The sequence below is a fragment of the Gracilinanus agilis genome, chromosome 2, assembly GCF_016433145.1.
Source record: "Gracilinanus agilis isolate LMUSP501 chromosome 2, AgileGrace, whole genome shotgun sequence".
NCBI lineage: Eukaryota > Metazoa > Chordata > Mammalia > Didelphimorphia > Didelphidae > Gracilinanus > Gracilinanus agilis.
The window spans coordinates 643,783,058-643,795,831 of record NC_058131.1 but is presented as its reverse complement, the minus strand read 5'-3'; the positions used below and the strand labels follow the sequence as shown (position 1 = coordinate 643,795,831).

Sequence of the window (12,774 nt, the reverse complement as noted above, 5' to 3'; positions counted from 1 at the left end):
AAAAGAAGAACAAAGAAGCAAATAAGTTTAAGAGTGTGTGTGTATTTATATGTGTGTGTATGTATTCCATTTAGTAAATAGTTTGTAATTGATAATTTCACATATGATTTTTAAATTTTCACATTATTGATAGTTAATGTTTTGTGGGGTTAATTTTTTTTATTTGAATTAGATTTGTGATTTCACTGTTATGGAGGTAATTAGCTGGCACAGGGGATAGAGCACTAGGCCAGGGGTCTGGAAGAACTGAGTTCAAGTCTAGCCTCAGACAGTAGTAGTAATCTCTTTGCCTCAGTTTCCTTGCCTATAAAAATGGGGATAATATTCAGGGTTGTTGTGAGGATCAAATGAGTTCATTGTAAAATATACAACTACCTGGCACATAGTAAGTACTATATAAATATAAACTATTATTATTATTTAAAATCTTGAGTGAGCAAACCCGCTTCCAATGTAGATAGCCACTTTGTTTTGTAACTAGACTTGGAAATTTGCTTGAGAGTTTAACTGAGTTGCTGAGCCTCTGAGCCAGTATGTCAGAATGGCTAACCACTACTCTCTAGCCACTGCTCATGCTGTCCCTCAAAATTTATGCATGCTGGACTGGGATCATAAAAATGGGCATAGCTCAAACAAACAATTGCTGGCCTAGAATCAAAGGCCTAAACTTCATCTGTTAGCACCAATCTTGTTGGGACAATATAATTATTCTGCCTGGCTCCAGAGAGCAGAATTAGAGCTCTTGAAAAATGTTGCAAAGGGGTAATCATAGGATGACAGATGGAGGCGACTGGAAGGGATCTTAGAGGCCATCAAGTCCAACCCTATTATTTTAATGAAATTAAGGAAACTAGAGTCCAGAGAGTTTATGTAATTTGCCCAGGGACATATAACCAGTAAGAATCTCAGATAGGATTTGAGCCCAAGTCTTCCTGATTCCTTACTAGCTGTGTGACCCTGTGCAAACCCTGTTTGCCTCAATTCCCTCATTTACCAAATGAGTTGGAGAAGGAAATTGCAAACCACTCCAGTATCTTTGTCAAGAAAACCCCAAGTGGGTTGATGAAGAGCCAGGCATAGCTGAAAACAACAACTTCCAAGTTCAATGAATTATCCTCTTCATTGCATCTCAATGTAAGGAAGAACTTAACTAGAGACTGCTTTGGGGGAGATGATAGGTTCCTCCTCATTATAAAACCTTAATGATCACTTGTCGAGTATATTGTCAACACAGAGATACACTGATGATGGGCCAGGCATGTTGGCACACCCTGAACAAACACTACCAATACCTTGGAATAAGTGAGAAAAAGAAGGAATGTTTGAGGGAAATCAGAAAATCTCAAAATGGGAAAGTATCTCAGAATCAGGAGCTGAAAATTCTGGCCCAGCTGACCTCTACTTACTTCATGCTTATGGTTATAGAGAGGAATCTTCTTCCATTATGCTTTGAACCAAGAGTAGCCTCTGAAGTTCCTTCTAATGCTCAAATGCTGTGATTCTGTGCCTTATCCCTTCTTTTACTTTTCCTGTGCCCTGTTTGCCTTTCTGGATCCAACACCCCCTTTTATTGTTTATTGATTTTATGTCCTGGGCTTTCTTTCCTATTTATACCACAGGTGTTGTAGTTGGTGCATCCCTATATTGATCCCTGCCCTTAACTCTTTCTGACCTACGAAATTTGCTGTTTGCCTTATATGCTTTTTTTCTAATCTGAACTGCCCAGCATTCATTCATTCACACTATGGTATGGCCTTCCCCAAAAGCTTCCATTCTATTAGACAACTAGATGGTACAATAGATAGCCTGGAATCAGGAAAACTCGAGTTCAACTCCTCCCTTGGACATTTACTAGCTGTGTGACCTTGGGTGAATCACTTAACCTCTTTTTGTCTCAGTTATCTCAACTATAAAAAAATGGGGATTATAATAGCAACTACCTTTCAGGATTGTTTTGAGGAACAAATGTGTGGCATACTGGGTGCTGTATAAATGTTAGCTGTATTGTTATTACTGTTATTATTTTTAAAAAACCCTTACCTTTCATCTTAAAATCAATACTATGTATTGGTTCCAAGGCAGAAGAGCAGTAAGAAGTAGTCAATGAAGTTAAGTGACTCGCCCAGGATCTCCCAGCTAGAAAGTACATGAGGCTACATTTGAACCCTGGATCTCCTGTCTCTAAAGGCCTGGCTCTCAATCCACTGAACCATCTTGCTGCCCCTGCTACTATTATTATTAATACTTTTTCCTCTTTGTAAGATGGCTTTCTCAAAGAGTTTAGCCAGAGATATACAGGATGATGTTCAGTAGGGATCTTTGGATAAAATTAATGTTTTGGGGGAGTAAGGTAGATAGTGTTTATAGGCAGTAGGAAAGCTGCTAGCACAGTGATTCCCAAAGTGGGTGCTACCGCCCCCTGGTGGGTGCTACAGTGATCCAGGGAGCATTGATGGCCACACTTTTTTTTGTATTACATTCTATTCTGAGTTCAGTAAATAGTTTCATAATTTCCAGGAGGCACTAAGTAATATTTTTTCTGGAAAGGGGGCAGTAGGCCAAAAAAGTTAGGGAACCACTGTGCTAGCATATGGGGAAAGGTTGAAAATTAGAGAGTAGGGATGATTGAGGGAGCAGTTTGCAAGAGGAGAAGATGGGATGTGCATGTAGAGGGGTTTGCTTTGGTAGTGAGAAAAGATATTTCTTCTCATGTGACCAGAATGAAAAAGGTGAGAGTAGTGGAAGGCATCTAAATGATGTGAGATGAGGAGAAGGGGTGAAAAGGGAGCTCTTGGTGAATGGCCTCTTTTTTTCAGCAAAAGAGGAATCAAGGTTTGTTGGTGAGAAGTGCATGGTAGGGGAGGCACAAGAAGTTTGAGGAGAGATGAAAAGTTTTGGAAAAGCCACTATGTTCAGTGGGATAGAGATTTCTTTAGTGCAATATAAAAGGATTGCCTTTCTGCAGTAAGAGATTTTGAGTTGATTGGACTCTTATGAAATGAGAAGTATTATCAACTGTATTATTTAATCATATTAAACTGAAGTTCCATTTAAGTAAGTAAATTAAAATCTTAGAAATTTATTAGAGGTTCCTAAACACCTCTTGGCACACTAGACCTATGTATAATACCTTCTTCAGGTAAGTGTCCCAACAAGTATCCTTTCACTGCAGGGAAATTAGATGTCTCTTTATTTTGCAGCTCATGTAAATTGAAGAAGCATTCTAAATTCTTTGCTAAGAAACCAAAATTAACCTTATACCGTTGGACTAATGTGTTTATTTTGTAAGTAGTTAAACTTAGTACAGTCATCAACATTATCTAACTGCCTCACTACCTTTATCACGTCAGAGCCTGACATTATGATCATGTGGGGGGGGGGAGCATGATGACCTAGTTGTCCTAAGGTCAGGTCACATCAAAATCCTATTTGAATACCATTGGGCTAATGTCTGGCAGGAAAAAAATAAAAAGTATATTTACTACTTAATAGTCTATTTACTTTTCTGTTTTCTGCTCTAATCATTAGCTTGGCATAAGCCCTCTAGCCTTCCCCAGGATCATTGTTGCAAGGCAGTATATCACAATCTTTGAATTCTCCCATTTAACTTTCTACCCATCTTATATTTCCTGTTCCTTCAATATTTCAAATTATTGATACTTGTAAATAAACTTAATCTAACAAATCAATGGATTATATGCTCTATTATATGCTCTATCAATGTGTCAGTTTTTACCTGTTGGACATTAGCCATATTTGACTTTTAACAATGATGTATAGAGACTGTAGTTTCATTATCTTAAGTTGTTATTGAAACACAGAATGGCTTTTAATTAATTTTTTCAATAAACATTTATTTTCTCCCCAGGCAATCATGAGTCGGTCAGTATACATACTTACTTTGTGCCAGGTGTGTGCTAACTGATGGGGATACAAAAAGAGGCAAAGCACACTCCCTGCTCTCAAGGAACTCATAATCTAATGGTGAACACAACAAGCAAACAAATATGGACAAATATGCTACATTCAGGTTAAATAGGAAATGATTAAAAGAGGTAAGGAACTAGAATTAAGAGAGATTGAAAAAGGCTTCCTTTAGAAGATGGGATCTTAGTTTGGACTTAAAGAAGCTAGGAAATTCAGTAGGCAAAAATTAGGAAAGAGTATTTCAGGAATGGGGAATTTCAGGAGAAAATATTTGGAGCTGAGAGATGGACTATCTTGTTTACAGAATAGAAAGTTGGCCAGTGTCACTAGATCAACGAGAACATGGTGGTGTAAAGGTGTAAGGTGTAAAAAGAGGGGAAAGTGGGATAGGAGAAGGTTATAAAGGGTTTCGAATACTTAACAGAGAATTTTATATTTGATTCTGATAGGGAACTATTGGAATATATTGAGTAAGGGAAGGGAGGGAGATGACATAGTTGAACCTGCATTTTAGGAAAATCACTTTGGAGAGTGAATAAAGGATAGATTGGAGTGGGAGAGATATGAGGTGGGCTGACCCACCAGCAGGCTATTGACAGGTGCAGCAGCCCAGCGAGGCCCCTTGTCACCTTCCCTCAGAGGACATGCATGCACGACAGCATCCCTCTCATCTTGAACTTTTCAAAAGTGCCAGGAATTAACCCCCATAATTTGATGCCATTCTATCTTTTTAGTTTTTTTAAGTGAATTTTGCTGATTTTTTTTTAACATCACATACGCTTCCCATTGTATCCCTTCCCAGAAAGGGAATATATTCCTTACAGAACAGATTTTTTTAAGTTGAAGAAAGAAAAAGATTTTACAAAACTGACCAATATATCAAACAAATCTGACATTGTAGGCAGTATTCCATGCCCCTGGTCCTCCACTTCTGCAAAGAAACAGAAGGAGATACTTTCTCATATTGCTTCTTTGATACCAAGCTTGGACCATACCATCCTGTTAATTCTAAACTGCTCTTTGTCTGAAATGTCCTCTCTTTCCCTCTTTCTCTTGACTTCTTTCCTAACTATCCTTTAAAGTCCACTTCATATGCTGTATTTCCCATAAAAATCTTCTCTGATTCCTCTTGTTCATAAATAACCTTTCATCTTAGACCTCAACCAGCACTGGTTTTTCAGCTCTCTAATAGTTAATTATTTGTGTTTTTGTCTTCCCCATTCCTTTCCACCACCACTCTTTCTCCCACAATCCTGGATTGTAAGGCAGACTTTATGTGGCTTATTGAAACTTTATTTTCTAGGCAGCTAAGTGAATAGAACATTAGGCTTGGAGTCAGGAAGACAAGTTCAAATCTGGCCTCAGACACCTATTAGACACTAAAGCAAGTCACTTAACCCGAGACTGACTTAGTTTCCTCAACTTTAAAATGGGGATAATAATAACACCTGCCTACCAGGGATTCTATAGGAATCAAATGAGATAGTATTTTTAATATTTACTAAGTAATTGCTTAACAAATGCTTCTTCCCACCCCACTCAGCATCTCAGGCACCATAGGCTTCACCAGACTGCCATAGGGGTCTGTGACACAAAAACATTTAGGATTCCCTGTAGTATTAAAGACTTTCAACATGGTTCTTAAGAAAAAAATTTTATTCTTTTTAGGTATTTGATTAAAAGCCATGCAAACACAGTCTCTAATAAAGGCACCTCAACATCTAACCAGATTAAAGGCTCAATGACATCCAAGGGCAAAAATAAGAATTTCTCTAGGAAACTATTATGTAAGGTTTATAGATTTGTAATCTGTATTTTATCCAGTTCCCAGACCTCTGCTTAATAAATAAGTTGTCATTGCTTTAGGGAAGAGCTTTTGTCCATTATCAGTTAAATAGCCACTTTTTACTTTTCTTCACCTCACTCCAAGTTATCCCTTTTAAAAATAATTAATGTTAAAAGATTTATTTTTGCAACAGTCATAGATTGGGACAGTGAATGTTAGGGATTTTCATTTATTCAAAACTGAGGATTTTTTCCTATATACAAAAGAGAAGTTATTTTCTAAGAAGTAATTTAAGTTAAAACTCTAGACCAGAGAGAGCTTTTAATTGGGTCATTTAGGTAGAGTTTAGAAAGAAATAGGGATAAGAGAGACCTTTGCTTCTCTCATTGGTCATTAGAAATTACTTCTGAAAAGGAATAAGAAATCTTCTTTTCTTCTGATGAATGGTTCACTTCTGTTTTGCTATTTTGTCCTTGCTAAATATCTATAAGCATTTTGCCAAGCATTTCTAGGCAAACTTCTGTTTTTTTCCTTAAAAACTTTAAAAATACTATTCTGAAGAAGAATTTTTTCTAATTTAAAACTCTTACCTTCCACCTTAGAATCAATTCTGTGTATTGGTTCTAAGGCAAAGGAGTGGTATGGGCTAGGCAATGGGGATTAAAAGTGACTCGCCCAGGGTCACACAGCTAGGAAGTGTCTGAGGCCAGATTTGAACCCAGGACCTCACATCTCTAGGCCTAGCTCTCAATCCATTGAACCACCCAGCTGCCCCCATGAATAAGAGTTTTAAGTATTAGAATACTGTTTTGAAGACTTCAATATGGGCCATATTTTCTTTGAGAATTCCTCATTAAATTCTTGAGTGCTGAATTTAGAAACCTAAATATAAAGCAGGATAGTCGCTATCTGCCAAAGTGTTTGGAACCTTATTTAAACATTATTTGGAACAGATGATAAAAGGAAAATCATTTTCTTCATCACTACTTTTGACTTGTAGTCTGACACATTGATTCTACTGGTGTGAATTTATGGTCAGGTCAGTGGAAGATGGTGCCATGATGAGCTAATGTGGGAGAAATATCATGGGCCTGATAGAGCATGGCAGCATCCCTTCAGTCACAGAGAATCACAAAAGATTCAAGAAAAAGGGGATTTTAGACATTATTTACTACTTCTTCCTGATTGTACAAATGAAGAAACTGAGAGGCAAAAAAAGAGAAGTGACTAAACCAAAATCAAACAGGTTTTAAGTAGCAGAGTCAGTACTTGAACCCAAATCTTCTGGCTCAAGAGTTCTTGTTGTTTCTGCTATTCAGTGAGCCTCTTTGACCAACTACATCCTCTGCTTGTGTTCAGAGCAATGAGGTATGTTCTCATCATGTAAAATGAAGTAATCGTATTTTTCTTTTCTTTTTTTAATTATAAAAAAAACTTTTAAGTGTGTCTTACATAAAACAACACTGAACACACTAGAAATCAAATTCTGTTTATAAAATACATTGTTGTTGTTCAGTTGTTGTTTTTTTGGTGGGGTTTTCTTGGGAAAGGTACTAGAGTGGTTTGCCATTTCCTCTTCCATCTCATTTCACAGATGAGGAAATTAAAGTAAACAGGGTGAAATGACTTGCCCAGAGTCACACAACTAGTAAGTGTCAAGGCCAGATTTGAATTCAAGAAGATGTCTTTCTGACTCTAGGCCCAGTCCTATCCACTGTGCTATCGAGCTGCCCCATAAATGTAATAATACATATTACATATAATAATAATACCAAAAGTCTTGGTGCCATATTAAGTTTTATTTGCTTAAAGCCTTAAGCCCCCTTTTTTAAAAAGCTTAAAATTGCACCAAAACCTTTGGTACATCCTGAATACCCTGGCAAATAGAAAAGTTTCATGTAAATTTTTTTTTTGGTCACCTTTTGGGGCTATGTTGGCTTCTTGCTGTTTTATCTTTTCTTCTTCCATTGCCTTCATTTTTTCCTCATATTCATCAGCTCGGGATTTCCACTCCACTCTGTTATTTTGAAGACCATCCAACATCGGTGTAATTTCTTTGTGAAACCGGGAGAATTCCTAAATAAATAATTGTTGGGAAATTGCAATTCAAACCTGAAGCTTTCGTTTTGCTTTAGAATAATGACAGGCTTGACCTGGAGGTTAATAAACCAGTGCTCAGGGCTACCTTGAAGCCTACGAACAAAGGTCTGGCAAATGTTATTTTCTCCAGGAGGATTAGATGATAGATGGGATGAACAAGACCTGGATTCAGATTTCTAACTGCCTCTTTGGGTCTTAGGGACTTTGAGTAGTCTCTTGACCTGTGAGCCTCAATTTCTGTATAAGAAGAGCATAATAATATTTGCATTACCTGCCATGTTGGTTGTGATGTTTAGGTGAAGTAATACATATAAAACAATGTGTCCCAAAAGTTTTCATGTGGATTAAATGCTATGATGGCTTAAAATTGCACTAAGACTTTGGGGACAGTTTGTATAAATATAAGCTATTCTTTAAACTTGCCAATAGAAGGCTAACCAAACTGTCAACAGATGAAATATTGTCTCCATCCATCCTGCCCCTAGATATGGGATTATGATGGAATCGCTAATATTAATTGCTAGTATGAAGATATATAAAGTAAAAATCTATAAAGAGAGTAAATATCTGAGGCTGGATTTGAATGCATGTCTTCTGAATCCATTCAGTGTCCTGTCTACTCTGCCACTAACTCAGGGATCTTAGAAGCTTTCTTGAAAATAAGACAAGTGTCCAAATAGCATAATCATGCATTCAGTGAATGAGTAAAGCCTTCCTGGGCATGCCTTGGAAGGATTTCTCTTCATTTTGACCAAAGCCTACATGAAGAAGTGACTTTTGCAACAATGAAAACTCCGATGAAAGAGTCAAACCGAGGGCCCTCACCTTGTATACGAAGGTGCACACAAAATCAATGAAGCCAACCTGAAGCTTGGGGAGTTCGTCTTCTTTCTGTCTGTCCATCATAGGCTGGAAAGGAAGAAATTCCCTTATTGTTCTTTCTAACTTTCCTTCCCCAAGAAGCCCATCTTCTTATGGCCTCTGGGGATGGGCCTGATGCTACAATGCTTGAGCTCTCTGGGATGCCCTTCGCAGAGGGTCTGAACAGAATAAGGCTGGTCCTCATGAGACAGATGGACCCTCCAGCACTGCACGAGTTCCCAGCTTCCAGCTTAGGAGGATGTGGAAGAGACTCTGCTGGCCCACTTTTGAAGTACCCGAGGGCTCCTGCATGCTAAGCTTAGACATCAGAGTAGGCTATTTGGAAAAAAAAAAAAAGTACTTCCCTTCTGCTTTAGAATCGATTCAAGAGTGGTAAGGGCTGGGCAGTTGGATTCAAGTGACTGGCCCAGAGACACACAGCTAGAAAGTGTCTGAGGCCAGATTTGAACCAACATGTTCCCACCTCTAAGGCTGGCACTCTAACCACTGAGCTACCACCTAACTGCCCTTAGGATATTAATGAAGGTTTTCATGGCAATCTTGGGTTTTTATAGGACATTAGTGCTAAAGTTGACACATCAAAGTCCTTACAATTGGTTGTTGTTGCAACACTGTTCTCTCCAGGTCTCCTTGTTCCCAAAATTCATTGGCAACCTTGAGGGCGACCTGTAAAGAAGAAAGGTTTAGTTCACTGAAGCTACCAATAGAAAAAAAAATTATTATTTTACTTGTATCAATGATGATCATAGAACATAAAATTTTGAAGAAATCTCAGAGACTATATGTCAGGGGGTCTTAACCTGTATGAACTTAATAATCGTTGGTCAGTATTTATATGGGGACACTATGTAAGCATTTACAATGATTACCCCATTTGACCTTCACAATAATTCTGGGAAGCAGGTGCTATTATTATCCCCATTTTATAGAAAAGGAAATTGAGGCAAACAGAGATCAAGTAACTTGCCCAGAGTCACACAGCTAGTAAGAATCTGAGGCAAGATTTGAACTCAGATATTCTTGATGCCAGGCCCAAAACTCTCCATTTTGCCAGCTATCTAGAAGAAATGATCTTTCCAAAAATGATAGTCCCAATAAAAACTTATTTTTTTTAAAAAAAGAACTACTTAAATATGTTTCTTTTGTAATCCTCCTCTGTTCTACATATTATATAAATCCTACCTTATTTTATGTATTTAAAAACATGATTCTGAAAAGGGAGCCATAGGCTTCACCAGATAGCCAAAGGGGCCCAGAATACAAAAATGGTCTAGGACTAGTCTAACCCATTTTTTTCCATTTTAAACATTTATTAATATTCATTTTTAACATGGTTTCATGATTCATGCTCCTACTTTCCCCTTCACCCCTACACCTCCCCCACCCATGGTTGATGCACATTTCCACTGGTTTTAACGTGTGTCATTGATCAAGACCTATTTCCAAATTGTTAGTAGTTGCATTGGTGTGGTTGTTTTGAGTCTACATCCCCAATCATGTCCACCCCAACCCATGCGTTCAAGGAGTTGTTTTTCTTATATGTTTCCTCTCCTGCAGTCCTTCCAATGAATGTGGGTAGCATCTTTACCATAAATCCCTCAGAGCTGTCCTGGGTCATTGCATTGCTGCTGGTACAGAAGTCCATTACATTCGATTTTACCACAATATATCAGTCTCTGTGTACAATGTTCTTCTGGCTCTGCTCCTTTTGCTCTGCATCAGTTCCTGGAGGTCTTTCCAGTTCACATGGAACTTCTCCAGTTTGTTATTCCTTTTAGGACAATAGTATTCCATCACCCGCATATACAACAATTTGTTCAGCCATTCCCCAATTGAAGGACATACCCTCCTTTTCCAGTTCTTTGCCACCACAAAAAGCACAGCTATAAATATTTTCATACAAGTCTGTTTATCTATGATCTCTTTGGGGTACAAACCCAGCAATGGTATGGCCGGATCAAAGGGCAGGCATTCTTTTATAGCCCTTTGAGCATGATTCCAAATTGCCAGCCAGAATGGCTGGATCAGTTCACAGCTCCACCAGCAATGCATTAATGTCCCAATTTTGCCACATCCCCTCCAGCATTCATTACTCTCCCCTTCTTTCATTTTAGCCAATCTGCTAGGTGTGAGGTGATACCTCAGAGTTGTTTTGATTTGCATTTCTCTAATTATTAGAGATTTGGAACACTTTCTCATGTGCTTATTGATACTTTTGATTTCTTTACCTGAAAATTGCCTATTCATTGTCTCTTGTCCATTTATCAATTGGGGAATGGCTTGATTTTTTATACAATTGATTTAACTCCTTGTATATTTGAGTAATTAGACCCCTGTCAGAGTTTTTTGTTATAAAGATTTTTTTCCCAATTTGTTGTTTCCCTTCTGATTTTGACTACATTGTTTTTGTTTGTATAAAAGCTTTTTAGCTTAATATAATCAAAACCATTTAATTTACATTTTGTAATTTTCTCTAACTCTTGTTTGGTTTTAAAATCTTTCCTTTCCCAAAGATCTGACCGGTATACCATTCTGTGTTCACTTAACTTATTTATAGTTTCCCTCTTTATATTCAAGTCATTCACCCATTCTGAATTTATCTTGGTGTAGGGTATGAGATGTTGATCTAAACCTAATCTCTCCCATATTGTTTTCCAAATTTCCCAGCAGTTTTTGTCAAATAGTGGATTCATGTCCCAAAAGTTGGGCTCTTTGGGTTTATCATACACTGTCTTACTGATGTCATTAACCCCAAGTCTATTCCACTGATCCTCCCTTCTGTCTCTTAGCCAGTACCATATTGTTTTGATGACTGCTGCTTTATAGTATAGTTTAATATCTGGTACTGCTAGGCCCCCTTCCTTCACATTTTTTTTCATTATTTCCCTTGATATTCTTGATCTTTTGTTATTCCAAATGAAATTTGTTATAGTTTTTCCTAATTCAGTAAAGAAGTTTTTTGGTAGTTTGATAGGTATGGCGCTAAATAGGTACATTAATTTGGGTAGAATGGTCATTTTTATTATGTTAGCTTGTCCTACCCATGAGCAATTAATGCCTTTCCAATTGTTGAGATCCAGTTTTATTTGTTTGGAAAGTGTTTTGTAGTTGTTTTTGTATAATTGTTGTGTTTGTTTTGGTAGATAGATTCCTAAGTATTTTATATTGTCTAGGGTGATTCTAAATGGTGTTTCTCTTTCTACCTCTTGCTGCTCTAATGTGTTGGAAATGTATAGAAATGCTGATGATTTATGTGCATTTATTTTATATCCTGCAACTTTGCTAAAGTTGTTGATTATTTCTACAAGCTTCTTAGTTGATTCTCTAGGATTTTTTTAAGTATACCATCATATCATCTGCAAAGAGTGATAGCTTAGTTTCCTCATTGCCTATTTTGATACCTTCAATTTCTTTTTCTTCTCTAATTGCTACTGCTAGTGTTTCTAGTACAATGTTGAATAATAGAGGTGATAATGGACATCCTTGTTTCACTCTTGATCTTATTGGAAAGGCTTCTAATTTATCCCCATTGCATATGATGCTTGTTGATAGTTTTAGGTATATACTGTTTATTATTTTTAGGAAAGGTCCTTCTATTCCTATACTTTTTAGTGTTTTCAATAGAAATGGATGCTATATTTTGTCAAAGGCTTTTTCAGCATCTATTGAGATAATCATGTGATTTTTGTTTGTTAGACTGTTGATATGGTCAATTATGTGGATGGTTTTCCTAATGTTGAACCATCCTTGCATTCCTGGTATAAATCCCACCTGATCATGGTGGATGATCTTCTTAATTACTTGCTGGAGTCTCTTTGCTAGTATTCTATTTAAGATTTTTACATCTATGTTCATTAGGGAGATTGGTCTGTAGTTTTCTTTCTCTGTTTTTGATCTATCTGGCTTTGGAATCAGTACCATATTTGTGTCATAAAAGGAATTTGGTAGGACTCCTTCTTTGCTTATCATATCAAATAATTTGTATAGTATTGGGATTAGTTGCTCTTTGAATGTCTGATAGAATTCACTTGTGAATCCATCAGGCCCTGGCAATTTTTTCTTAGGGAGTTCTTTGATGG

The 12,774-nt window shown here is 37.2% G+C and overlaps 1 protein-coding gene across 1 annotated transcript in view; it reads right to left on the bottom strand.

Moving 5' to 3' along the window:
- The window catches only part of PDE6C (phosphodiesterase 6C), an 86,580-nt gene that overhangs the window by 3,069 nt on the left and 70,737 nt on the right, over nt 1-12,774 (bottom strand). Inside the window, exons 19-21 of the mRNA XM_044662636.1 lie at nt 9,287-9,361; nt 8,639-8,722; nt 7,633-7,789 (exon numbers count right to left, since the gene is read on the bottom strand). Of these exons, the coding sequence (XP_044518571.1) occupies nt 7,633-7,789; nt 8,639-8,722; nt 9,287-9,361 (316 nt within the window). The remainder of the gene's footprint in view (nt 1-7,632; nt 7,790-8,638; nt 8,723-9,286; nt 9,362-12,774) is intronic.